The sequence below is a fragment of the Phoca vitulina genome, unplaced genomic scaffold (genome assembly GCF_004348235.1).
Source record: "Phoca vitulina isolate PV1807 unplaced genomic scaffold, GSC_HSeal_1.0 scaffold43, whole genome shotgun sequence".
NCBI classification, from domain to species: domain Eukaryota; kingdom Metazoa; phylum Chordata; class Mammalia; order Carnivora; family Phocidae; genus Phoca; species Phoca vitulina.
In genome coordinates this window covers 6443912-6470899 of record NW_022589746.1, presented here as the reverse complement: position 1 = coordinate 6470899, position 26988 = coordinate 6443912, and the positions used below count along the sequence as shown (strand labels likewise).

At 43.3% G+C, this 26988-nt stretch overlaps 1 protein-coding gene and 1 pseudogene across 1 annotated transcript in view; one reads left to right on the top strand and one right to left on the bottom strand.

Moving 5' to 3' along the window:
• The first annotated feature begins 4016 nt into the window (after positions 1-4016).
• The window catches only part of NID1 (nidogen 1), an 81124-nt gene continuing 58152 nt past the window's right edge, over positions 4017-26988 (top strand). Inside the window, exon 1 of the mRNA XM_032430337.1 lies at positions 4017-4351. Coding sequence (XP_032286228.1) covers positions 4127-4351 — 225 coding nt within the window. The 5' untranslated portion in view covers positions 4017-4126. The remainder of the gene's footprint in view (positions 4352-26988) is intronic.
• Positions 9208-9981, bottom strand: LOC116648382 (annotated as a pseudogene).

Below are 26988 nucleotides of genomic sequence, written 5' to 3'. Positions count from 1 at the left end.
TTCCCTCTCTCGCTGTCTCTCTCTCGCTCTGTTAAATAAATAAATAAATAAAATATTAAAAAAGTCAGATGCTTAACTGACTGCCACCTACATGCCCCACTAAGAAAGTAGATTTTAAATGTTCTCATCACACACACAAAGAATGGTAACTATGTGAAATGATAGATGTATTAATTACCTTGATTGTGGTAATCATTTATATGTATGTCAAATCATTACATTGTACACCTTTAAATGTATACAATTTTTATTTGTCAATCTTACCTCAATAAAGATTGGAAAAAAGTGATTAACATATGAAAATCCATTATTAGAAAATGATAATTAAGAACAGGAGCTGAGGGGTGCCTGGGTAGCTCAGATGGTTGAGTGACTGACTCTTGGTTTCAGCTCAGGTCATGATCTCAGGGTCGTGAGATTGAGCCCCATGTCAGGCTCTGTGCTCAGTGTGGAGTCTGCTTGAGATTCTCTCTCTCCCTCTTCCTCTGCCCTTCCCCCAATCACTCTCCCTCTAAAATAAAATAAATAAATCTTAAAAAAAAAAAAAAAAGAGTAGGAGCTGAGAAGCCATAAATATAAACTTTTTGGATCAATCCCCTAATAGTTTCCTATTATCTTGGGTTCTCTTGGGATGAACACTGCTTTGGAACATGACATAGTTACAGAATACTCTCACAAAAAATTCTCTTCATTAAGGGATCGTTATTGAATTTATGTCATAAGAATTGAGGTTAAGTTTTTAAAAATAGTGATCATTTTATTCACAGATTAGGTGAATTCCCTTGGAATTGAAACACTAACACATTTATTTCTACATGACATCTAGTAAATAAAGGAATCTTCCATGACCATATGTGGTCAGTGGCCAAAACCTCACAGGAGAGTGAGATTAGAACAGATGTCTATTAGAAATAGCCAACCGAGCTATTTCCCCACTCAGATGCCTGGACTTTTGTCTGAATAAACCACTTAGAAAGTTTAACTTGGTTTCTTATAGATATAGACTGCTTCCTGAATTTTGTCTTCCTGTTTCATCCGGATGATAGCACCCAGTGAAAAAGTACAAGTCTCTATAAAGTGCTGGGTTTAATGAAAGATAATAATAATAAAAAAAACCTGGTATATTATGTTCTTGTGGGTACATATGCTATTGCAGATATCGAATGGTTCTTAAAAGTACTACTGAGTTTTCAAACTATTCACTTTTATTCATGTGCACACAGCATTAGGTGAGGCTCCATGAACTCTGGAAAAGAATGGAACACATGAGCCTTTCCCCAAAGAGCTTATATCAGGGGGAAAAAACACAAGAAACAACTAGAGAAAAATACGTAATTATTATATACACTTAGAAAATGGCCAGGGCACAACATAAAATTAAGTATTCTATGATGAAGATTTTGTTTTTAAATGTATTTAAATGTATTTAAAACTAGAAATCCTAAAGGAGTGGCTGGTAGCCAGCCCACATCTTCCCAGTCAGAGACACAGTGTAGATGTCACATTCCCCAGCCCCAAGCGACGTGCAGTGAATGCAGGGCTATAAATAGGAAAAGGCAGACAGTTTACAGTATATACTAGACTTACTTGAGCAAGACCACTCTGATGAAATAAATGAACACGTAAACAGAGCATGAACATAATGTATAAACAACAGAGCAGATACACCTTGCGGATGGAAATTGAAGGAGAAACCTCTCCTTTTCTAGAAAGGCAGGAGGGTGTGACAGAAAGAGTATTAGCTTTGGTTTCAGATACACTGAAATTTGAAAACATTCAAATCAGGGCTTTTCCACTAACTATGAAACTGGGCGCATTATCTAACTTCTGCAAATCTTATCTCCCCACATCTGCTTGAGGCTACTAACTTCAGCAACTGATAGGAGTATTCATTCTGTTAAAATGAGTTAACATCTCACCGTGTTACTGTTACCTCTGTCTGTCTTCTTTAATAGACGGCGAGCTACTCACAAAAGGGATTGTGTCTTAATGGTCTTGGTGCTTTGAACCACTATATTGGAGAACTGCTCTTGCTCTTGTATGAGCTGAGGAAAATTCCGTGAACCAATAGGAGTTTCAGAAGCTGTCTGAGCACCAAAAACGGAGAGAATTCGTGAGAGGGGTGAGAGCATTCCAGGCACAAGCAACAGCTTGGGCTTCAGCGTAGCTCTGAAGTGAGACAGAAGGTGGGGGGTTTGAAGGAGGAGAGTCTGAGACACAGGCGGGAAAATGCTGGCTGGGTGTTCTGGGGCCCCGTGCTATGTGCAGGTAAGCACAGAGGATGAAGAGGAGCCTCCAGGCAGAGTCCTTGGCCATTTGAATGGCTAGTGCTGGGGCCTGGAAGCCCAGAAATGCAGCAGCTGAAGCTAGGGATGGAGTGCAGTCAGGAAGTGCTTCTGGGGGCGGGGGAAAGGGGCTCCCAGCACTGCAATTCCGGGAGGGAGTTGAAGGAAAAGCCACCGGATTTGGCAACAGATTGCAAGCATCATTAGTCACTTTTTAACAACAGAGAAAAAAAAAATGCAGCAATAAGAAGCCATTTAATGTAGTGGTTAAGGTGGTCCTGGAGCTGGAACACCTTGGATCACCTGTAGGCTTCCAGCTGTGCGATCTTAGCAAAATGATTTAAACCTCTCTGAATCTCTATGGCCCTCTTCAGTAAAATGGGGATGGTTTCTGTCTCTTAGAGTTATTTCATTTGGATGATACCTGTAGAAACTTAATACATATTTTCTGTGGTGGCTAAAATGAATTTAAAAGAAAAAGACATCCAGAGTTGTTATGTTCAGAGGGTGGTGGACTTCATTTGCTTTTTATGTTTTCTACTGGTTGAGGACCCATGCTCCTTAAATATTATATTGAATTTGCTGTTTATTGGGAGACTTATTTCAAATTGGGCCCTGGTCCTTAATTTTAGCTGGTGACAGGCAACAGAAGTGCCCTGTTGACCTCTCCAGGTTAAGAGGTATGACAGCAAACGCATGTCCAACTCCCACTGTTTCTGGTCATCCTCCCTGACTTCAAAAGGCAGCCCGATTTTGCAGTCCTGCAGGCTCAAAACCTTACACCCAATTCTAACTTCTCTCCCTAACCCCCATATCAAAATCATAATCAGGTCTCATTCCTTCTTTCATTGTAATTCTTCTCAATTTCCACGTTTTCCTTTCTCAGTGCCCCCTACCCCTGTTTTTCCTTTCGGCAGCCCTCTGATGACCTCCCAAATGCCAAATTAATGATCAACCCATTACTTGGGACACCACTTACATGCCTTATCTCCCTTTGTCAGGAATTCTCAATAGTTGTTCTCTGAGTGTTAGAGCGAGTTCAAATTCCTGGGTTTGGTATTAAGGCTTTCCTTCCAATAGCCGTTTTCCAAATTCTCAACTGGGGGTGGTGCCTTGAATCCACGCACAGCTCCACTTTCCAGAACGTCCCTCCCCCATCCTTCCGATGAAATCCCATCCCTTCCAGAAGACCTGGTTTGATTCCCACATCCCCCAGGAAGCTCTCATTGGCCGATTATTCCAGCCCTAATATCCTTTATCACTTGGGGACCCCGCCCCACCTAACACCGAATTATCTTATACACTCGTGACTTTGTCTCGGAGGGTGGGACCCCAGCACCTACCCCCTCTTCCTACCAGAGTCTGACCCAGTGAGTCCGACCTCCGGACGCCGCCAAGCAGCACTGGGATCGACTGTGTTCCTGAATCCAGAGCATTTCCACTTAGCCCGCCCTTCGCCTTAACCCTGAGCCGAGGACCATGGTGCAAAGTCCCACGCTCTGCTCTTCCATGGCAACCGGGTTGGTTTCGGGAATCGCCGCCACGAGCGCCCATGACCCCGCGGGGGTCGAGGGCGACGTCGCCAGAACCGCAGGGGGATTCGGTGGCGCCCCTCGCCCTCCCCCTCGCGGCCATTGGGCAGCCTGGGCGGCGCGCCCTGTGGACGGGGCGGGGCCCTCCCCATCTCCCCTCGTTCTCCTCCCCTATTTCCCGGGGTGGGAACGTCGGGAGGCGGGAGGCGGGAGGCGTGGAGGGGCTGCCGAGGGGCGTCCGGTTACGTCTCCGCCTTCCTCAGCCTGGTCCGCCGAGCCGCTAGGTTTGCGGGACAGCAGTTCGGGAACATGTTGGCCGCGATGCGCCGGAGCGGGGCTGCGTGGACGCGGGCGCTGCTGCTGCAGCTGCTGCTGGCGGGGCCCGGGGGTTGCCTGAGCCGCCAGGAGCTCTTCCCGTTCGGCCCGGGACACGGGGACCTGGAGCTGGAGGCTGGGGACGACCGCGTCTCCCCAGCCCTGGAGCTGAGGCAGGCGCTCCGCTTCTTCGACAAATCCGACATCGACTCGGTCTACGTGAGTGCGACCCCCGGGGCAGGCGGTGGAGGCTGTCGGGGAGGAGGGCGTGGGGGCCGAGCCGGCGTCGGAAGGAAGGCCGGGGCTGGCGGGGGCGCCCGCGGGGCTGGCCGGACGTGGGCGTCGTGGGCGGGCACCCGGACCTGCCGGCCGCGGGGGCGCGGGGCGCGGCGCGGGGTCTCTTGGACCCCGCGGGCTCCCCGCCTCCGCACGGCCCGCCGACGTCTCCGCGCCGCCTGGCCACTGTTGTCAGAGGAGCACGCGGGTCTGCGGAGCTCGCCTGGTCTGCGCCGCCCCGCTCGCGCCCTGCGGGACCCGGGGAACCCCGGCATCCCGGGATCCCGGGACCCCGGGCGGAGTTTCCTCTCCGGCAGCTGTGGGCGGCATTGCCGCCGGGAAGTCGGTCCGCGTCTCGCTATTGTCCTGTGCCTTTGGGGACGGGACCCGGTCCGGTAGGAACCAGGCGCGGGCGCGGAGCCTCGGCAGGGCAAAGGCCAGAGCTGGGTCCCAGGCGGCGCACGGGCCCTGGGACTTGCGTGGGTGCCGGGGTAGGAAAAGACCGCCGGAGCCGGCCTCTGCCCGGGCAATTTAGCCGACAGCCTGCAGTTGTGTGTGGACTCCGGATGTGTCTTGGCAGTGAGTCTGCTCTTCAGTTGATTGAGCTCGTTTCAGTCCAGAGTTTCGGGCTGGGAAAGCAGGACGACCCGGAGATCCAATTTCCTGTAGCAGAGCACTGTCACCATGGGGGGCCCCCACTGGGAAGCGGGCCCAGGTGGCCTTTAGCTCTCTGGAGCCTTCTCAGAATTGGCCGGGCCTGGGGACGCTGTCAACTTGGTAAAGTCCTTTCGTGCCGCCGCCTTCCCCAGCCGCGCACCATGTGGATTTCATATAAAGCTGTGCGCATTCCAGAAGTGGGGCGGGCGGGGGGTGGTGGGGACAACACAAACAGCGGCTGGAGCCTGTCCTGCCTGTGAAATGGCTGTGTTCATCGTCTGGCCAGGGCAGACGCGCCTTGGACAACACCCACGTGCAGATCGACAGCTTTGCTTGAAAAGAATGAGTCCTTAAAGTCTCTACCCACGAGAGAGTGTTGCCCTTGTGAGTTGGCTGCCCTGACCTCCTTGGCAGTCTGGTGAAGCCTGTAAGACCCCTTCTTGGGATAATATTCTTAATTACGTAAGTTAAAATCTGCAGGATTGCCCAGGAAATCAATTATGTTGAAATCCAGATAAAAATATTGAAAAGTGTCTGAAGTAGTAATATATGTGCTTATTTTGTTTAAAGATTTTATTTATTTATTTGAGAGAGAGAGCGAGCAGGAGCAGAGGGGGAGCAGAGAGAGAAGCAGTCTACCCCCGCTGAGCAGGGAACCTGATGCAGGACTCGATCCCAAGACTCTGGGATCATGACTAAGCCCAAGGCAGACCCTTAACCAACTGTGCCACCCAGGCGCCCCGTATGTGCTTATTTTTAACTATATTAAATAGTAAGGGGTAACACTGTGTCCAGTGGGGGGGTCAGATAATTACTGAATTTTCAAGATCGTCTGGACAGTAAACTATATTTGAAGACACCTGCCGTGACTAAAACGTGTCATGAGAATATCTGTGACTTCTATTGGTGGCGAGGTCATAAAGAGTTACTGCTATGCTTTGTTGCCTGCATTCATAATGGAAGGAAATGCTAAATACCAGTTAGGGGTTATTGAAAATAGAAATAAAATTTCATTTTTCCCACTTAACAGACCCACTGATTTCTGTTGTTAAATTTGGACCTCCTCCCCTCCTTTATTTGTGGCATCAGACTAACCACATTACATTCTAAAAACCTAGAAAATCTATTGCTAAAAAAAAGGGAATTCAGTCAAACCAGGTCCACGTGGGTTTAATCTGCATTTCAATGAGAAGGAATTCCGGAGCTCTGTTGGATGTTCTATCTGCCACCGTTGGGTTCCCAGGAAGCTGAGTGTGAAACGGAGATCGGCAGGCAGGTTATTTCATGGGGGGAGGAGGGGTGAGCGCCTCATATCCTCACCTATGGAAGGGAGGGAGGTGCAGAAAGACTGAGCAGGGGCTGATGCTGAGTGGTCCCAGCAAAGGTCTCAGCCAGCCCCTGAGAGCCCTGAACTGGGATGGCTTTCCCGAGCTGTCTCAAGTCTGTGTGAGAGGGCGGGGCCTCTGTGCCTTCACAGTGATCAGTCCATCAGTCCTTGGATAAGGGCTGCCCTGGAAGGAAGTGTGGCCCTGGGCGAGGCAATCTTCAAAGAGGGCTGACAAGGGAGGGCTGCACTCCCAGGAGTCAAGGGGGATCCAGTGTGTGATGGCCCCCCAGTGAAGAGGTGAACTGACGGGGATGTGCTCATGAGCTAGGTGGTCTGTACCTTCCTGGGCACCTGGCTGAGAGAATGGAACACAGTTATTGGCTGAGTATATCTCCGTGTGTCAGGGACTTGCTAGTTTTAGGTTATTTAATCCTCAAAACAGCCAGCCCTTCTTTTCAGATGAAGAAATAATAATAGACACTGGTCCCAGAATGCCAAAATCCTACCAGATGTTTCTACCCAAATGCCTATCTGGTCACTTGAGGTTCCACATGGCAAAGTGAGAAGTCCTCACGTCCCTCCTCCCTTCAGCTACTTTCACTTCCACTTGCTTTTCCTTGCTAGTGGTACCTTGTGAGGGTTCTTACACTGCCCTGAGGCTGCCTTACGCTGTCCCTTTATTCACTTATTCTGCAAATACTTAACAAGTATTTGCTATGTGCCAGGCACTATTTTAGGCACTTAAAATACAAGTGAACAAAACAAAGAATCCTATCCTCAAGTAGTTTACATTCTAGCAAGGGAGTGGGGCCAAGAAAATAAACGGCAAACATCATAAAGTAAATTATATAGTATTTTAGTAGGTGATATACTACAAATGTCAGGGGTCTGGGATGGAGTAGGCAGTTGGATAGGAGTCTAGAATTTAGAAGAGAAGCCTAGGCTTTGGATATAAATTTGGAAGTCACTGGCACATCGATGGTGTTTAAAACAAGAAAACTAAATGAACCCCACCAGGATAGTACATGTAGGTAGAGAAGAGGTTCCAGGGAGCCTCCAACAGGTGAGGGAAAAGACAAGGAGACAGCAATGGAGGCTGACAGGGTATGGCCAGTGAGGTGAGAGGAGATGCAACAAGGAGTCCTGGAAGCCAAGTGAGGAAAGTATATCAAGGAAGAGGGAGTGAACTGCCATGTTAAATGGGCCCAAAAGGTGAGGACTGAGAGTTGCCCATTGGCTTGAATAATGTGGTGCTCAGTTCCCCATTACACCTTCACGTTCATGGTAGTCCCTCCCATCTGTATCTTTCTTGTCATGTTGGCAATGACACTTTCCAACTGTGTTCAGCTTCTTTAGTGCCCTCCCCCCATCCTGACTTCAGAAGACCACGGACTCTCTGGCCTGAGTTGAGGGCCTCAGCCTACAGTTCTAGCTTCGTTTCCAGCTTTGCCTTAACCCTTCTCAGAGAGAAAATTATGCCTTACTTTGGCCCTTTGCTCATTCTTTTATTCTTCCACTTTGTCCCCTTTTTACCTCTCAGATTCTCTCCCATTCTTTCAGAGTCAACACAAGCCCTTCCTCCTACCTAACTGACTGGTACCAACAGACTGCTTTCATCTCTCAGTCTTTAGAACTCTCTGAACTCCAGTACTATCTGATTTGGAGCTCATTACATTGACAGATGTTCACATATCTTCATTTTATCTGTTCACCTGGAGTATCAGTAGGTAATGTAGACAGAGGGAGGTCTCTGGAGCCCAATACGTGTGGCCTTGAATCTCCTTTCTGCCACTTACTTGTTAAGTTATCCAACCTCTGAAAGTCTTGGTTTGTTCGTCTGTAAAACAGAGGCATTATTGCCTTTCTCGTGGAGTTGTGAACATCCTTGAATTAATGTATTTAAACAGCTTATCATGTGGTAATGTGCTCTTAAACGGCGGGCTTTCTTCATTGAGAACTGAGATTGTGTCTTTTTTAAAAAAGCCAAAACCTTTATTCTCTACTTTATTCTTGTAATACTTTGGTGCTATGTTTTTGATGTAACTTTTGAGAAAGATATTTCATATGTAACAGGCTAATGCTGGCTCTGTCAGAGGCATCTACAAAAATATGCCTCTTGTGCTTTTACACATAATGTACAAAACCATAAAATCTGTCAAGGGAAAAACTCCCTGGAATTAAAAAAATATATTTTTTAAAGATTTTATTTATTTATTTGAGAGAGAGAGAGAGAACAAGTAGGCGGGAGGGGCAGAGGGAGAGGGAGAAGCTGAGCAGAGAACCCTGAGCAGGGAGCCTGACATGGGGCTCGATCCGAGGACCCTGGAATCATAACCTGAGCCAAAGGCAGATGGTTAACCGACTGAGCCATCCAGGCACCCCCCCACCACCACCTTTTTTAAAGATTTTATTTATTTGAGAGAGAGAGAGAGAGAGAGCATAAGCGGGGGCGGGGAAGGGGCAGAGGGAGAGGGACAAGCAGACTCCCCACTGAGCAGGGAGCAGGGAGACACAGGGCTCCATCCCAGGGTCCTGGGATCATGACCTGAGCTGAAGGCAGAGGCTTAACCGAATGAGCCACCCAGGCGCCCCAACTCCCTGAAATTTCTTAATGTATTGGGAAGTACAGCAAGGCAAGAGAAAGCATTCCGTACAAATAGTGTTTCAGCTTTCTGGCCATACACTGTGTTCTTACTGTAACTGGAGTGCAACTTATCTATATAAACACAACATATTTCAGAAGCAAGTGAAATAAACAGAAGCACCAGTTCTTTAAATTACTCTTGATCACGTAAATGAGCAAGCAAGTCTGTTCCAAATTGCGCTAGATCACGTAAATGAGCAAGCAAGTCTGTTCCACGGAAGCAGCACTGGTGCGGGCGGCACCTATCTGAGCCTGTGATGGTTGCATGTGGAGATCAAGGACAGCGGGGCCGGCGTCATCAGTTGTTTCTTGCAGCAGCTGGTGGACTTGGTTTGCAGGCTTGTTTGCAGTGTTGCTGCTCACTGTGCCTGCCATTTGCTGCGTGGAAGCATCCAGCGTTGCAAATTGGTGTTCATGTTGTCCATTGGAACAGAAATCTTTTCAAGGTTCATACCTCTCTGTAGCATCCCGACACTTAACCACACGGCCATGGCCTTTGTTAGTGCAGTTTGAACGCTTGTGCCACAGCATTAGACCTAGCACTCATGCTCAAGAAATTAATTGCTTGCTTCTTCTGGTGGATTGTGTTTTCAGTGTGTGTTCTTGCAACATTTTGTTGCTCTTCTGAATGGCATTTTTTGGACCCTCAACCTTTTCCGCCTTTCCTTCTTTATCATATTTCTTGGCATTCCTATTAAGCTCTTTCACAGAAAACTTCACATAAAATAGGGGTTTCTCCATATTCGAATGGTCCTGTGACTTGGAGGTGGCAGCATGGGGCAGTGGCCCAGGTTTGATGAGAGGGTGCTCAGGGTCCCATCCTAATCCTGAGAAGCGGAACTGCCCAGCTCCCAGAGATCGTGTCATATTCCCAGTACTGTCCCTAATACAGGTGCCACACTTCCTGGCACATATGAATCTGTTGGTCAAGACCAGGGCCAGCCCCTGTGGTTGTGAAGGTTGTTCTCAGCACAAGGGCTATGGCTAAGGGGACAAGTGAGAGCTGTGGGCCACTCACCAAGCCCTAAGCCTCAGCATGGGGCTGGGGCCACTCAGAGGAAAGGGCACCTGGGTGTGACTTGCCCAAAGGCGCCTTGTGGTTTAGCAGAGGCCTTGGTTGAATCAAAGAATACTTGGCAGAGTATTAATTTCCAGTAGGTGCTAAAATGAAATTGAGTCATAATGTTGATCGACTTTTTTTTTTTTTAATTTTATTTTTAAGTAATCTCTACACCCAATATGGGGCCCACAAACCTGAGATCAAGAGTCACGTGCTCTACTAACTGAGCCAGCCAGGCACCCCTGTTGATCAACTTATAATTGAGGTCAAATCACTTCATTTCTTACCCTCTTGTTGTTTCTGGTCTTGTTACTTATAAAATGAAGAGGTTTGACAAGATTATCTCTGAGCTCCATCTTATTTTTGGATTTTTAATATTCTTTGAGTGACCAGGTGTTGAATAATTGTATGTACTATTTCAGGACACTGGATATTACTTCTCATAAAATGCAGTGCAGCGTTAAGATACGCCCTCCATTCATTCAGCAAATACTTAATTTACTGCCTGATGTGCCAGGCACAGTGCTAGGCTTCAGAGATACAGACTGAAACAAGATCAGTGTTGTTTCTACTCTCACAGAGTTTGCAGTCTGCTGGGGAAGATGGGCATTAAACCAATAATTATACTGATAATTGACCAATTGCCCCTGTGGCGCGTGCTACAAGGGGCAAGTCCCTATATTGTGGTGGCACCTGAGGTAGTTGGAGGGGTTCAGGAGAACCTTCCCAACCCAGTTGGAACTACAGGATGAGTAGAGCTGAGCCCTGTGAAGAAGGCAGGCGGCGGGACTGTGGTTCAAATGGAGGAAACATCACTGCATATGAGATCATGAGTGTCGAGAGAAGGAGCTTGTCACGTTACAGGAATGGCACGAAAGCCAGTGTGCATGAGGGCAGGGCTGCAGGACGATCCGGCAGAGCTAAATCAGACCTTGTCACCCCCAGGTCGAGCCCTCCAAGCTTTTTCCTTTGCACTGCAGGGCTTCCAAACTTCCCACCACGCCCCCAAAGCCTCACATGGCCCCGCCCAGCTGGTCTCTCCGCCCCCACCCCTCTGTTCTCCGCGCCAGCCAGGCTCCCGCCACGCCAGCTTGCTTTCTCGCTCCCCCCACCCCCCACCACAGCCAGCTTGTCCCATCTGGGTCTTGGTACTTGGCTTCCCTCTGCCTGGGACACATGGCCCTGATGTCCCATGGCTGCACCTTCCTGTCATGCGGTCTCTGCTCACACGCAGACCCCCATTTGTGATTTTTTTTTCCATCCTGTCTTATTTTCATCATGGCATGCCATCACCGTCTAAAAACCAGGTCATTCATTTATTCCTTTACGTGTTTGTTGGCTCTCTTTTCCCCTAGAGTCTGAGCCCTGTGAAGGCAGGGTTTGGTCTGCCATAATCACCCCCATTCCCCTGGTTCACTAGAGGCCTGTGGCACATAGTGGGTGCTCTTATGATTTATTGAATGAATGAATGAATGAATGAGCGCTAGGCATTTTTCATCTTATTCTGTCAAGCAGTGGAATGCCCTTAGAGCTTTCTAAGTAGATGAGGGACATGATTTATTTTGAAAAGATTCCCACTTTTTTCAACAAATAAATGGCATGGGAGAAAAAGAAGGAGGGAGAACCGGTATAGATTAAAAGTTAACCAAGTGCCGGGTGAGGACCTTGTTGGATCCTGATTGAAACAAAGTGGCCATAAAAGGACATCTTTGAGACAAATTGCTTTTCTAGAAGAGATGCCTAGGGAAAGATTGACAGGTGAAATAATTTGATATCTGAGATTTCATTTTATTTTATTTTATTTTATTTTTTTTAAAGATTTTATTTATTTATTTAAGACAGAGAGAATGAGAGAGAGAGAGCACATGAGAGGGGGGAGGGTCAGAGGGAGAAGCAGGCTCCCTGCCGAGCAGGGAGCCCGATGCGGGACTCGATCCAGGGACTCCAGGATCATGACCTGAGCCGAAGGCAGTCGCTTAACCAACTGAGCCACCCAGGCGCCCTGAGATTTCATTTTAAATACTTAAAAAAAAAAATAAATATGCACATGTGTGGGAGGAATGGGTGAATCAGGAGCTGGAGGCTGTTGATAATCGCGGGAGCTGATTGATGAGTATACCAGTGTTCGTGTGCTGTTCTTCCGTGTGTGTTGAAATTTTCCCATGTGAGTCATCTGGTTATAAAAAGTCTTAAAAATTTATGCTACCTCCCAGGCATAGGATTTTGGGGGACAGGGTAGAGGAAGAAGAGTGAATTCCAGATCAGCGGTGGTGGTGGTGGTGGGTTCCAGACCTATTTGGAAGGTGGGAGCAGGGAGGCTTGCTTGTGTCTTATCTCATTTGAGACATGCAGCAACCCTGCGAGGTAGCTCAGGTGGGTCATGGGATGAGCTGCGCATTGTAGAGAAGGAAACAAGTCCCACAGCTAAGGGACTTGTCAGAATTCACTCAGCTAGTAAGTATGAGCTGGAACTTGAACTCAGATCCTCTGACTTCGAGTTCTGCGGTCTGTAGGCTCTGCCACATTGGACAGCACTTCCTTCTTCTCCTTTCTTCCTTTATTCATTTGATGGTATCTCATCAGCCCTTGTTCTGCACACTTTTGGGCTAGGTTTGTGGGGCTGCAGTGATGAGTGGCATTGCACAGTGGTCTCTGTTCTCCAGAAGGTCACTAGTGCATTCCACGACTCACTACGGCGCGATAGGACTTACCAGTGCACCAAGCTACTCTACACCACAGGACACCACTCACTACTGCGTTGCTTGTGAGAAAAGCTGGTTCTTCGCCCCTATGGAGCAGGTTTCATAACTGCTTTTGTCCTCAAGTAAATTTTTTTCTTTCATTTAATTTTTAATTATAAATGTTTCAAACACACACATAAAAGGGAGAAAATAATATCATGAGCACCCAGTGTGCCAGTTGCTTGCCTTTTCCATATTTGTTTCCTTAATTTCCCTTTGCTGATGTATCCAAGGTAAATTACAGTCTTTGTGATTTACATCACTAAATGGTTTAGTATGCATTCCTAAAATAAGAAGAGCTTTCCCTGTATAACCAGCCTACTACTATCACACATAACAAAATCAATAATAATTTCCTATTATCAATTTATGTCCATTCCATATCAGAGCTCTCCAATATTCCCAAAGCTGTCCTTTATAGCTAGACTTACTCAGATGGATCTAAAGAAAGACAAGCATTACATTTGACTATGTCTCTTTAGTCGTTTTTTTTTTTTTTTTTTTTAAGATTTTATTTATTTGAGAGAGAGAGAGCACGCGCGCGAGCAGGGAGGGGGCAGTGGGGGAGGGAGGAAGAATCTGAAGCAGATTCTCACTGAGCTCGGAGCCCCATAGGGGCTCGATCTCATAGGGGCTCAATTTCACGACCCTGAGATCATGACCCTGAGATCATGACCTGAGCGGGAACCAAAAGTCGGATGCTCAACTGACTGCCACCCAGGTACTCCTCTTTAGTCTGTTTTTGTTTTGTTTTTTTTAGAATTTATTTATTTATTTGACAGAGAGAGACAGTGAGAGAGGGAACACAAGCAGGGGAAGTGTGAGAGGGAGAAGCAGGCTTCCGGCTGAGCAGGGAGCACGATCCCAGGGTCCTGGGATCATGACCTGAGCTGAGGGTAGATGCTTAAAGGCTGAGCCACCCAGGCGCCCCTCCTCTTTAGTCTGTTTTAATCTTGAGCTCCCACATTTGATTCATCAGTGTATTTAAGAATCACTGCCTATTGTCCCGTAGAAGGCCCCATCTTCTGCATCTGTTTCTTTGTAATGTAGTTTGGCTTGTTATTCTATCTCCGTATTTCTAGAAAGTTGGCAATCTTGAAAATATTCAGGTTAAATTTTTTTTTTCTTTAGAAAACATGTACAATTTTATTTTTAAATTAATTTTGGAACTAGATGCAAACGGTTAAAAAAACTTGTAAAAACAGGGAAAAGGGAAATTTCCTTCCAACCCTGTCCTCGAGCCCCATACTTCCCTCCCTAGAAACAATCACTGTTCATGAGTTTTTTAAATCTCCTTGCAGAGAGATTCTCAAATGTACAAACATATATATATATGTACAGCCACCCCCGATTTTATATACCTCCTTGATTTTTTAAATACCAGCTTTATTGACATATGATTCACATATCATAAAATTTACTTTAAGTATACAATTTAGTGATTTTTAGTATATTCAGAAAGTTGTACAACCATCACACTAACTATGGAATATCTTGATTGCCCTCAAAACAAACCTCATATCCTTTAGTGGTTACACCCCATCTCCCCCCAGCTCCCACACTCCCTTGATCCCTGGTAACCACTAATCTACTGTCTGTCTCTATGGATTTGCCTGTTCTGGACATTTCACATAAATGGAATCATACAATATGTGATCTTTTGTTCCTGGCTTCTTTCACTTTGCATAACATTTTCAAGGTTCCTCCATGTTGTAGCATGGATTAGTACTTTATTCTTCTATGGCTGAATAATATTGTTGTTTTGTCCATTCATAAGTTAATGGATATCCAGATTGTTTCTCTTTTTTGGCTATTTATGAATAATACCACTATGAATGTTTGTGCACAAGTTTTTGTGTGGACATCTGCTTTCAGTTCTCCTGGGTCTGTACTGAGGAGTGGAACTGCAAGTGAAGGGGCTCAAAACAAGTCTCCCTAAAATGTACCACTTTAGCATGTGGGTTATTTTGAGCAGAAAGAAATCAAGATCCAGCAGGCTCAAGAGAAACATTTGCCCCCACCTTAACTACCTGGAAGAATGTAAGTTGGGGGTCTTTCCCAGAATTAGTTTTTATCAGAGGTAATTTTTTTCTGAGTGACCCATCTATGTGGCAGGGCAAACATCTAATTACCAAACATCTACTCTTATTGTCCTGTGAATTTCCCTACTCTCCTATCTCATTCCCTAGCTTAGGGTGGCATATATACCTTATTTTACCTTCCTGTCTCAGAATACCCCCTGTATGTGGTGTTCCTGTACGTTCAAAATTAAATTTGATTTTGTCCTGTTAATCTGTCTCATGTCAATTCTTAGACCAGTCAGAAGAACCTTGGAGGGTAGAGGTAAATTTCTCCTCCCCAAACTAGGTCATGGGGTAACTCTGTTTAATATTTTGAGGGCTATCAGTGGCTGCACCATTTTACATTCCCACTAACAATGTATGAAGGCTCCAAATTCTCTACATCTTCTGTCAACACTATTTGGCTTTTTGATTCTAGCCAACTTAATGGGTGTGAAGTGGTATCTCACTATTGTTTTGAGTTGCATTTCCCTGATGACTGATGATGTTGAGCATCTTTTCATGTGCTTATTGGCCATTTATATATCTTCTTTGGAAAACATTTATTCAAGCCCTTTGCTTATTTTTTATTTGGGGTATTAGTATTTTTATTATAGAGTAGGTTAAACCTTATTTAACAAGAATACTTCATGAATGAAGTCATATATGTCATACTGTGTAACATCAGGAGGCAAGTGATGTCTGGTTATTGCTGTACTAGCTGCTACTATTAAGGAGATGAAAGCCAGATCGTGTCTGTCATGTTTTCCCCCTTGTGAACAGCAAGCAAGCTATGGGATGAATTATGCAGCAGCCCCCTTTCCCACCAACCTTTCAGCTAATGCTTAGCATCACTGATGATTTTGCCTGAATCAATTATTAAATTAAGTGGTGTCTTTGTTTTGTTGTTTGCATTTTTGTTTCTGTCATTCTTTCTACATTTATTAGCTGGTGGACTTCTATAAAGAGAAGCTTTCCCTCATCAAATGGGGCTTTTGGGTGATACTGGCATATGACTCATTCTGGAAAGGCAGATGGATACTTAATTCTTTCTCTATAATTTCTGATGTTCAAATGAGGGGATTGGTGTTCAAGTAGAGTGGTGGTGTAATCCAAATTAGGGGAGTTTCTGGGGCTCCAGTTGGTAAACTTCTGATGTCTACCTCCAAAGTATCAAAGAGGAGCATGCTTCTCCCCAGTGACTGAGAGTTTAGACAAGCCCTTCTCCACCCTTCCCTGACTGGCTACCGTTCTGGAATACGGAGGGACATTTCTACCCCTTCTTTGATAGACGCACTAGAAGTGAACATTTAAAGACTCCAACCATTTTTTTTTTTTTAAGATTTTATTTATTTATTTATTAGAGAGAGAGAGAGAGAAACAGCATGAGAGGGGAGAGGGTCAGAGGGAGAAGCAGGCTCCCCGCTGAGCCAGGAGCCCGATGCGGAACTTGATCCCAGGACTCTGGGATTATGACCCGAGCCGAAGGCAGTCGCTTAACCAACTGAGCCACCCAGGCGCCCCGACTCCAACCATTTTTAAATGTTGGAAGGTAACCTCAGGTAGAAATTTCCTACAGAAGAGATGAGTAACTGATCCAAAGTCTCTCATTAGATATTAACTGAAATAGATTGAAAACACTGACACATCTCTTAACTATTACCCCTAGGTTGTCCCTTGTTTTTATATGCTAAGACTTTTGTTTTTATTTCTAATTCAAGCCAGAGCCATTTTTCTGGCTGTGTGGGGTTAATGGAAAAAATTTGCAATTTGGACTCAAGAGTTTTGTTCTGGCACTTCTAGTGTGTGATCTTAGGCAAGCCCTATAAACTGAAACTCATTTTTTCTGAAATGGAGAATGAAGATGATATGAATGCCTACTTTACTAGTTTTAATCAAATAACTGGAATAAAGATGCTTCATAAACTGTAAAGTACCTAGGGTCATGCCCTAGGTCCCTTAGTTGTCCTAGGCTTGAAATCAGTCAACCTCCTCCTCGATTGTATTATGGACTTGGCTGTTTCCTGGGCTTCTTTCTCAAGTTTTTCTTTCCTTAGGCCCTTTTAGTTTTTTCACTTTTTCTACCTACCCGTCTTTATCCATAAAGCCATCCCATGAAGCTTTGCAACTTCCACGACTTTGGCTCGTGATTCTTCTCAACTAGCCAGCCAAATATAACAGAGCAAAGGTTATGGACGCCAGTAAATGTGGGTTCAAATCTTGGTTCCATCACTTGCTGGCCATGTGACATTAAGCTAAATTAAGTCTCATTTCCTTGTCTTTTTTATATATGTTAAAAGAAGGATGCTTGTATTACATTTTAAAAAATGCGGACAGCTTTAGTAAAGGACCTCAGACTCAGCAGACACTCAGTAAATGTTTGTTGCCTTTGCATTCTTTACCCCAAATAATTTTACCTTAAGTTCCTGCTTCCTCCCACCCGTGGAGTTCGCTTTTGCAACTGCAGGCAATTTCATTGTCTTCTCAGTATAGCTATTTGCATTTGTAAAACGACCCCATTTGTTTCTTATTTGTGCCTACCTCAAGTATTCTTAACCACATCTGCTTCGGAGAAAGCTTTCCCCCACTATTGCAGGCTGCTTTCTGCCCTAGGGACTGCTACTGGACTCATGGAAGCCTAAAAAGACGGTCCTTTCAGTTTCTTCAGTGTGCATTTGAATATAAAGAATCTAACATGTAATTCATTGAGTGTCTGCATTTTGACTTTCTCCAGTGATTCCTGCTGTCTTTAAAGATGAACATGAAACAGGAAGTGCTTTTTTAAATGGGGAACACTCCTCCTTATGAGTTAGTTGCTCTGTCTACCCTCCTCATCATGTCAGCTGAGTTGAAACAATTGTACATAAGTGGCTCCAGCTGTTAGCCATGTGGTGCTGGGCATTTTCACCCTGGGGTGTTTTGTGATAGAAGTGTCGTGTTCTGCCCTGTGCAACTGGATGAAGAGCCTATTGTTTGGTGTGTTCCTTGGAGTGAGAGAATAGATATGTTCTTTCTTTCTTTTATTTTTTGAAAGTAATCTCTACACCCAACATGGGGCTCGAACTCACAACCCCGAGATCAAGAGTCGCACGCTCCACTGACTGAGCCAGTCAGGCACCCCTAGAAATGTTCTTTAAAGGGGGCATTAAGTTGTGCTAGTAACACACTGAACTGAGGTTTAATTTTGCTAAAGGAGCTGCTTTTTCCCAATGTAAACCGTAAGTAAGATTTCAGGGCAATATTTACATTGGTCAGTGGACTGAAAGTAGCTGTTTTCAATAAAGAAGTGGTGTAGACAATAATATAACATTATTATTATTCTCTCAATACTTCAGACAGGCTTTCTCAGGAACACATTCAATCCGTAAGAGTTTTGTGGTGTAATCTACAGCAAAGAATGTGCTGGTGCCATTGGGAGTCAGAGCACCTGAGTCAGGGCTCCAAGGTACTAATTGTGAACTGTTGCTAAAATATAAACTGAGGCATATTAAAAACTTTAAGAGCTTACTCGAACAAAAATAAATTCTAATTGGGCAGTATCCAAAGTAGCAGATAGAAATGAGCTCTGAGGAGCTGTACAAAATGAAAGACTTTAATGGCCAGAAGGGAAGAGGAACAAGGAAGTTATACTAGGTGAAAAATAGGATTGGTTATTGCAAGGTCCCTTTCCTTTAGAGGATGGGAAGGATCTGTCCCACAGATTTTCTAACTAGTGCTAGTCAGGCGATTACTGATTGGTTTCAGATTCCATTTTTGGGAGAGCCAAAACTGTAATTAAGTTAAATCTTGGTTCATAAGAGACTCTTAACTATAGGAAACAAACTGAGGGTTGCTGGAGGGGCGGGAGGTGGAGCGATGGGGTAACTGGGTGATGATGCACATTAAGGAGGGCACATGATGTAATGAGCAGTGGGTATTATATAAGACTGATGAATCACTAACCTCTACCTCTAAAACTAAAAAAAAAAAAAGTCTTGGTTTCGGTGATGTGGAGCCTAGCATAAGCGACTCCATTTGTGCATGTTATCTTGTGGGGGTTTGTTTTGTTTTTAACAATTCTCCCCTTTAGATCAGGCTCTCAGCCTGAGAGATGTGCCAGAAATTTAAGGCATTAGTGCTTCTCCCAGCTCTGAAGTTCTTGAATTTTTTTTCCTCATCCTCTGTGTGGTATTCACAGGTCATTATGTCTTTTTGCTGAATCTTTCTGGAGTATTTGCAGGTCATGACCTTGGGTTTACATTCTTGAAGTCAGTTATTCCCTTTGTTTCTATTCTGATGAGTTAGTCTTAAGAAGATCATTTACTTGGCGGTTAGTGTCTGCAAATATGCATTTAAAGCTTTAGAGAGAACACCACAGTGTTTCAGGGAGACTACCATGATTATTACAAGCAGGATAATTCCCAATGTCTAGAGTGCACTTTGGAGCCATGGCACCCAAGAACCAAACCAATCAGAATCAAATAAGTCAAAGAAAGACCCCATTGAAGGAGCCACTTTCTTAAGCCAAGTGCTGCACGTGGTATTGGCCATAGCACACACACCTCCTTGCTCAGCTAAAAGATAGTCAAGGGCTGCCCTATTATCAAGAACAATTTGGGGGAGGGAGTCTAAGGATTTTTGTTGGGTAGGTACTGCTTTAACAATTGATTCAGATGGGCACCACACTTTGGAAGCATTGTTTTCCCATGCATTCAGAGAGAACGCAAGTAGTGAAAAGGAAAAAGGAATAAAGACTTCATATTGGAGGTGAAGATCTTTTTTTTTTTTAAGTAGGCTCCACACCCAATGTGGAGCCCAGTGCAGGGCTTGAACTCGTGACCCTGAGATTGAGACCTGAGCTGAAGTTAAGCATTGGATACTTAACTGACTAAGCCACTGAGGCCCCCCAGGAGGTGAAGATCTTGATCCATGACCTTGGGAGGGCTGTCCACTTCCAGATGTCATCTGCTTCTGGGGAAGAGCCTCCCTCGTTGATATTAATTTTATATCTCCAGCTGGTGGGCTGTTCCAAGGGTCTGGAGGAACCCTTTTTAATTGGGAGATGTGGACCCATGGTTCAAGTCCCTGAAGTCTACTTGCTCTCTGGGTGGTAAGGAGGACCTGTTACAGTCCCTTACAAGAAGGTTCAAAGGCAGTCTTTGTTCATAGTGATTCCAAATCAGAAGTGGGAGAGAAAATTGGAAACATTAGTCTGGAGTTGTAGCCAGACATTTGAGGAAACACAAAGAATTGAGGATCCAGTCCAGTTTATAGGGATTTAACAAAACCTCAAACACAATGAACAGGAGTAGAATCTGACATCCACAAGGTTGTGTTACCAGTTTCTACTGAAACAGTCACCCTTATTTCTATCAAAGATAATCATGCTAACTAAGCTGAAAAATTAAATTTGGCCAGATTATTTGCGTAAAGTGCAGCAAGAATAGTGATTGACTGTATAGGCTCTTTTAAAATCTGCTTTGCTGGAACTTGTTGTTGTTGTTTTAATATTTATTTATTTGAGAGAGAAAGCACGCACGTGTGAGTGGGGGGAGGGGCAAGGGGAGAGGGAGAGAGAATCTCAGACTCTACACTGAGCACAGAGCTCAAGGCAGGGCTCGATCTCACGACCCTGAAATCATGACCTGAGCCTAAACTAAGAGTCAGACACTTAACTGACTGAGTCACCCAGGCGCCCCTGCTGGAACTTTTCATAAGGAATCTTAGGTTAGACTTTTAAAAGCCTCTCCAGACTAAGAAGCCAAGCTAAGGACTCCCCATGAGACTTAGCCTGAAATACCTATAGATTTGGGTGAATTTCTCTCTCCATGAGGTCCCCAGGACATCCTGAGGTTTCTGGGGCTGCCAGGAAGTGACCATCCCTAATCATCTGGTTGGGCTGCCACGAACCCTGTAAGCATGGTACCAGGCTGGTTTCCCCAAGGGGACCGTATTGGCTCCGTAAAGTCAACTTTAGTTTCTTAAAGCTCTCTGGTCCTATCTGATTCTGTGCACATTCTCTTAAGCACTTTTTTTTTTTTTTTTAAGTAGCCTCCAAGCCCATCGTGGGGCTTGAACTCACAATCCTGAGATCAAGAGGCGCACACTCTATGGACTGAGCCAGCCAGGCACCCCTGTGCATGTTCTCAAATCTGACATTCCAGTCAAAGCCTTGGTAATATAACCAATATTTCCAATTATGTCCAAGGAGAACAGATTCTTATTGAACTTATGCAAATAACTATATTGTATGAAAATAACAATACCTAGTAAGTTTCTATATTCTGGAGGGATCAGGTAGAGAGAAAAAGTACATGTTTAAATTATGTTTACAAAAGTAAACTTTACAAAATGAAAAATTAAAAATGCTTTCCTTAAAGCTGGAAAAAACAAAGCATTAAGGAACCAGCAATGTCTCAAAGAAAAATCTATTAAAAAACCCCCCAAATAATCCTCATAATTTCATTCAATCCCATGTTATTAATTCTTGCTCTGCTTTAATCCAGATTCTCCATTAGTTCTGGAAATTTGTAGCCAGTTCATTTTTACAATCTTAAAGTTATCGGAAATGTGTACTCTAGAGTACTTGTCAGAGTCCTTTCTGTGAATCTTTCTGAAGGTGAAGCACTTTCGCAAAAGCGGCAGAGTAAAATAACAGTCTGTATGTGACAAAAGACATAGAATGACCATGATTAAAGATCTGATGAGAGTTCCTTATAAGAGAACTGACAAGAAAATTTGATTATTTCTATGACATACAACATTTTAAGATAACAACTGGAATTGTGACTGATAACATTATACCAGGACATGTCAGATTTTTAGGAATTTCATACAATTTCTAGAGCACTTATATTAATAACATGCATCCATACAATATAACCTAAGAAGGTTTACTGTCACTTATTTGACAATGAACCCCATGTAATTTAACATACCAAATAAACCTAAGTAATATAACATCTCTTTTCTACGAGGTGAGAGACAAATCTTTTGAGATTTAATGGGGACCCTCTGGGGTCTCTTAAAATTACTTTGGGGTCAAAAAAACTCCATTTGGAATTTGATTTTTAGAAGATGTCAAAAGGCTTGAACATTTGATTAAATAGGATCACAGACTGTTATGATTTAATACTTAATTATCTATTTAGTCAAAGTGACAACAGACAATGTTAAGGGCAATGTATTATTGGTTTCAGAGGTAGAGGCCAGTGAATCATCAGTCTTATATAATACCCAGTGCCGGGGCGCCTGGGTGGCTCAGTTGGTTGGGCGACTGCCTTTGGCTCAGGTCATGATCCTGGAGTCCTGGGATTGAGTCCCACATCGGGCTTCCGGCTCGGCGGGGAGCCTGCTTCTCCCTCTGACCCTCTCCCCTCTCATGCTATTTCTCTCTCTCTCTCTCAAATAAATAAATAAATAAAATCTTAAAAAAAAAAAATACCCAGTGCCATTACATCATGTGCCCTCCTTAATGTGCATCACCTAGTTACCCCATTGTCCCACCCCCAACCCCCCATCCAGCAACCCTCAGTTTGTTTCCTGAGATTAAGAGTCTCTTATCGTTTGTCTCCCTCTCTGGTTTCCTCTTGATTCATATTTCCCTCTCTTCCCCTATGATCCTCTGTTTTGTTTCTTAAATTCCACATATGAGTGAGATCATATGATAATTGTCTTTCTCCGACTGACTTATTTCGCTTAGCATAATACCCTCTAGTTCCATCCACGTTGTTGCAAATGGCAAGATTTCAATTTTTTGATGGCTGAGTAGTATTCCATTGTATATATACCACATTTTCTTTATCCATTCATCTGTCGATGGACATCTGGGCTCTTTCCATGGTTTGGCTATTGTGGACATTGCTGCTATAAACATTGGGGTGCAGGTGCCCCTTCGGATCACTACTTTTGTATCTTTGGGGTAAATCCCTAGAAGTGCAATTGCTGGGTCATAGGGTAACTCTATTTTCAACTTTTTGAGGAACCTCCATACTATATTCCAGAGTGGCTGCACCAGATTGCATTCCCACCAACAGTGTAAGAGGGTTCCCCTTTCTCCACATCCTCGCCAACATCTGTCGTTTACTGACTTGTTAATTTTAGCCATTCTCACTGGTGTGAAGTGGTCTCTCATTGTGGTTTTGAGTTCTATTTCCCTGATGCCGATTGATGTTGAGCAACTTTTCATGTGTCTTTTGACCATTTGAATGTCTTCTTTGGAGAAATGTCTGTTCATGTCTTCTGCCCATTTCTTGATTGGATTATTTGTTCTTTGGGTTTGAGTTTGATAAATTCTAAGCTGTAATCATCATCAAGACAGTATGGTACTGTCACAACAACAGACACATAGATCAATGGAATAGAATAGAGCACCCAGAAATGGACCCTCAACTCTCTGGTCAACTAACCTTTGACGAAGCAGGAAAGAAGATCCAATGGAAAAAAAGATAGTCTCTTCAACAAATGGTGTTGGGAAAATTGGACAGCCACATGCAGAAGAATGAAACTGGACCATTTCCTTACACCATACACAAAAATAGACTCAAAATGGATGAAATACCTAAATGTAAGACAGGAATCCACTGACCTTAGGGGAAAAGTTCTCAGTTTTTCCCCATTAAGAATGATATTCGTTGTGGGTTTTTCATAGATGGCTTTTATGATATTAAGGTATGTCCCCTCTATTCCTACATTGTGAAGAGTTTTAATCAGGAAAGGATGCTGTACCTTGTTCAAAATGCCTTTTCTGCGTCTATTGAGAGGATCATATGGTTCTTGTCCTTTCTTTTATTTATATAGTGTTATCACATTGATTGACTTGCGGGATGTTGAACCACCCTTGCAGCCCGGGAATAAATCCCACTTGGTCATGACGAATAATCCTTTTAATGTACTGTTGGATCTTATTGGCTAGTATCTTGGTGAGAATTTTGGCATCCATGTTCATCAGGGATATTGGTCTGTAATTCTCCTTTTTGGTGGGGTCTTTCTCTGGTTTGGGGATCAAAGTAATGCTGGCCTCATAGAGTTTGAAAGTTTTCTTTCTATTTCTCTTTTTTGAAACAGCTTCAGAAGAACAGGTATTCATTCTTTAAATGTTTGGTAGAATTCCCCTGGGAAGCCATCCATCCCTGGACTCTTGTCTATTGGGAGATTTTGGATTACTGCTTCAATTTCCTTGCTGGTGATGGGACTGTTCAGGTTTTCTATTTCTTCCTGTTTCAGTTTTGGTAGTTGATATGTCTCTAGGAAAGCATCCATTTCTTCCAGATTGCCTAATTTGTTGGCATATAGTTGCTCATAATATGTTTTTATGATTGTTGGTATGTCTTCAATGTTGTTTGTGATCTCTCCTCTTTCATTCATGATTTTATTTGTGTCCTTTCTCTTTTCTTTTTGATAAGTCCGTCTTGGAGTTTATCGATCTTTAATTCTTTTGGAGAACCAGCTCCTAGTTTCATTGATCTGTACTACTGTTCTTTTGATTTCTATTTCATTGATTTCTGCTCTAATCTTTATGGATTCACTTATCCTGCTGGGTTTAGGCTTTATATGCTGTTCTTTCTCCAGCTCCTTTAGGTGTAAGTTTAGGTTGTGTATTTGAGAGCTTTCTTGTTTCTTGAGAAAGGCTTGTATTGCTATATACTTCCCTTTTAAAAGTACTGCCTTTGCTGCATCCGAAAGGTTTTGAACAGTTGTGTTTTCATTTTCATTTGTTTCTATGAATTTTTTTTAATTCTTTCATTTCCTAGTTGACCCATTCATTCTTTAGTAGGATGCTCTTTAGCCTTCATGTATTTGTGTTCTTTCTAAATTTCCTTTTGTGATTGAGTTCCAGTTTCAAAGCATTGTGGTCTGAAACTATGCAGGGAATGATCCCAGTCTTTTGGTACCAGTTGAGACCTGATTTGTGACCCAGTATGTGATCTATTCTGGAGAATGTTGCATGTGCACTCAAGAAGAATGTGTATTCAGCTGCTTTAGGATGTGAAGTCCATCTGGTCCAGTTTGTCACTCAAAGCCCTTGTTTCCTGTTGATCTTCTGCTTAGATGATCTGTCCATTGCAGTGAGTGGGGGTGTTAAAGTTCCCTACTATTATTGTATTATTATTGATGTGTTCCTTTAATTTTGTTACTAATTGGTGTATATAGTTGGCTGCTCCCATGATAGAGGCATAAATATTTACAATTGTTAGATTTTCTTTTTGTATAGACCCTTTAATTATGATAGTGTCCTTCCTCATCTCTTATTACAGTGTTTGGCTTAAAATCCAATTTGTCTGATATAAGGATTGCCACCCCAGCTTTCTTTTAATGTCCGTAGCATGATAAATGGTTTCCACACCCTCATTTTCAATCTGGAGGTGCCTATGGGTCTAAAATGAATTTCTTGCAGACAGCGTATCGATAGGTTTTGCTTTTTTATCCAGTCTGATGCCCTGCATCTTTTGATTGGGACATTTAGCTCATTTACATTCAGAGTAATTATTGAAAGATATGAATTTAGTGCCATGTAATACCTGCATCGTCACTGTTTTTGTATATTGTCTGTTCCTATCTGGTTTGTTACTTTTGGGCTCTCTCTTAGTAATCACAAATTCTTTTAGTTTCTGTTTGTTCTGGAAGCTTTTTATCTCTCCTATTTGGAATGACATCTTAGCTGGATAAAGTATTCTTGGCTGCATTTTTTTCTCATTTAGCACCCTGAGTATATCACGCCAGTCCTTTCTGGCCTGCCAGGTCTCTGTGGATAGATCTGCTGCCAGTCTTACATTTCTACCCTTGTCCTGAGCCGCTTTCAGGACTTTCTCTTTTTCTCTCAGATTTATAAGTTTCACTATTATATGTCGGGGTGTTGACCTATTTTTATTGATTTTGAGGGGGTTTCTCTGTGGCTCTTGGGCTTGAATGCCTGTTTCCTTCTCCAGATTAGTGAAGTTCTCCAGTATAATTTGCTCCAATATACCTCTGCCCCTCTCTGTCTTTCCTCTTCTTCTGGGATCCCAATTATTCTAATATTGTTTCACTTTATGGTATCATTTATCTCTCAAATTCTCCCCTTGTGATCCAGTAGCTGTTTATCTCTCTTTTTTCTCAGCTTCTTTATTCTTCGTCACTTTGTCTTCTATATCGTTAATTCTCTCTTCTGCCTCATTTATCCTAGCAGTTAGAGCCTCCATTTTTTATTGCATCTCATTAGTAGCCTTTTTTATTTAGACTTGATGAGATTTTACTTCTTTCATTTCTCCAGAAAGGGATTCTCTAGTGTCTTCTCTGCTTTTTTCAAGCCCAGCTAGTATCTTTATAATCATTATTCTGAACTCTAGTTCTGACATCTTACTTATGTCCATACTGATTAGGTCTCTGCCAGTCAGTGCTGCGTCTTGTTCTCCTCTTTGAGGTGTGTTTTAACGTCTTGTCATTCTTGCAGAAAATAGTTGCTTTTCTATTTGTAGAGTTTCACCTCTTCTTTTCTTAGATCTCTCTTAGTTTCCAGAGGCGCCACTATTTTTAAGTAGACATACCATCAAACATCATTATTGTTGAAAAGTTCATTTCTAAACTTTTATCTTACTTGCATCTATTTAACTCTTTCTGAACAATTACATTTAGATCCATCATGAAAATGTCACAAGACCTTAAACTGCTTTAGTGGTATCTTAAGATATCTTTTTTACTGACAAACTCTGTAACAGAGATATCAGGAGCTTCTTTGACTTTTAGTAAACCTATGTGGAATAAAAGTATTATATTTAATGCTGATAACTCTAGAGACAAGCTTGTTTTAGTTAAACCAACAAACTTAAACTAGCTTTTATTTGTCAAAGATTATCCTAGGTCACATAAACTTGAAAAACATTTGGGTTAATGTCTATATTTCTGAGAGTACACTTGATTGATATAATGCGTGTTTGTCTTTAAGCCAATTAAATAGAGCTCTTTACAAATTAATTTTTGCATTACTATCTGGAGGTAGAAGAAGAATCACACATTTATAACATACATACATAAACATGCAGACAAATGCAAACAGAGATCTCCTAGCTTTTATTTTAAAATTTTAACTGTGAGATAGATATGAAAATGCAAAACTCACTAGTTTATGGAAGAA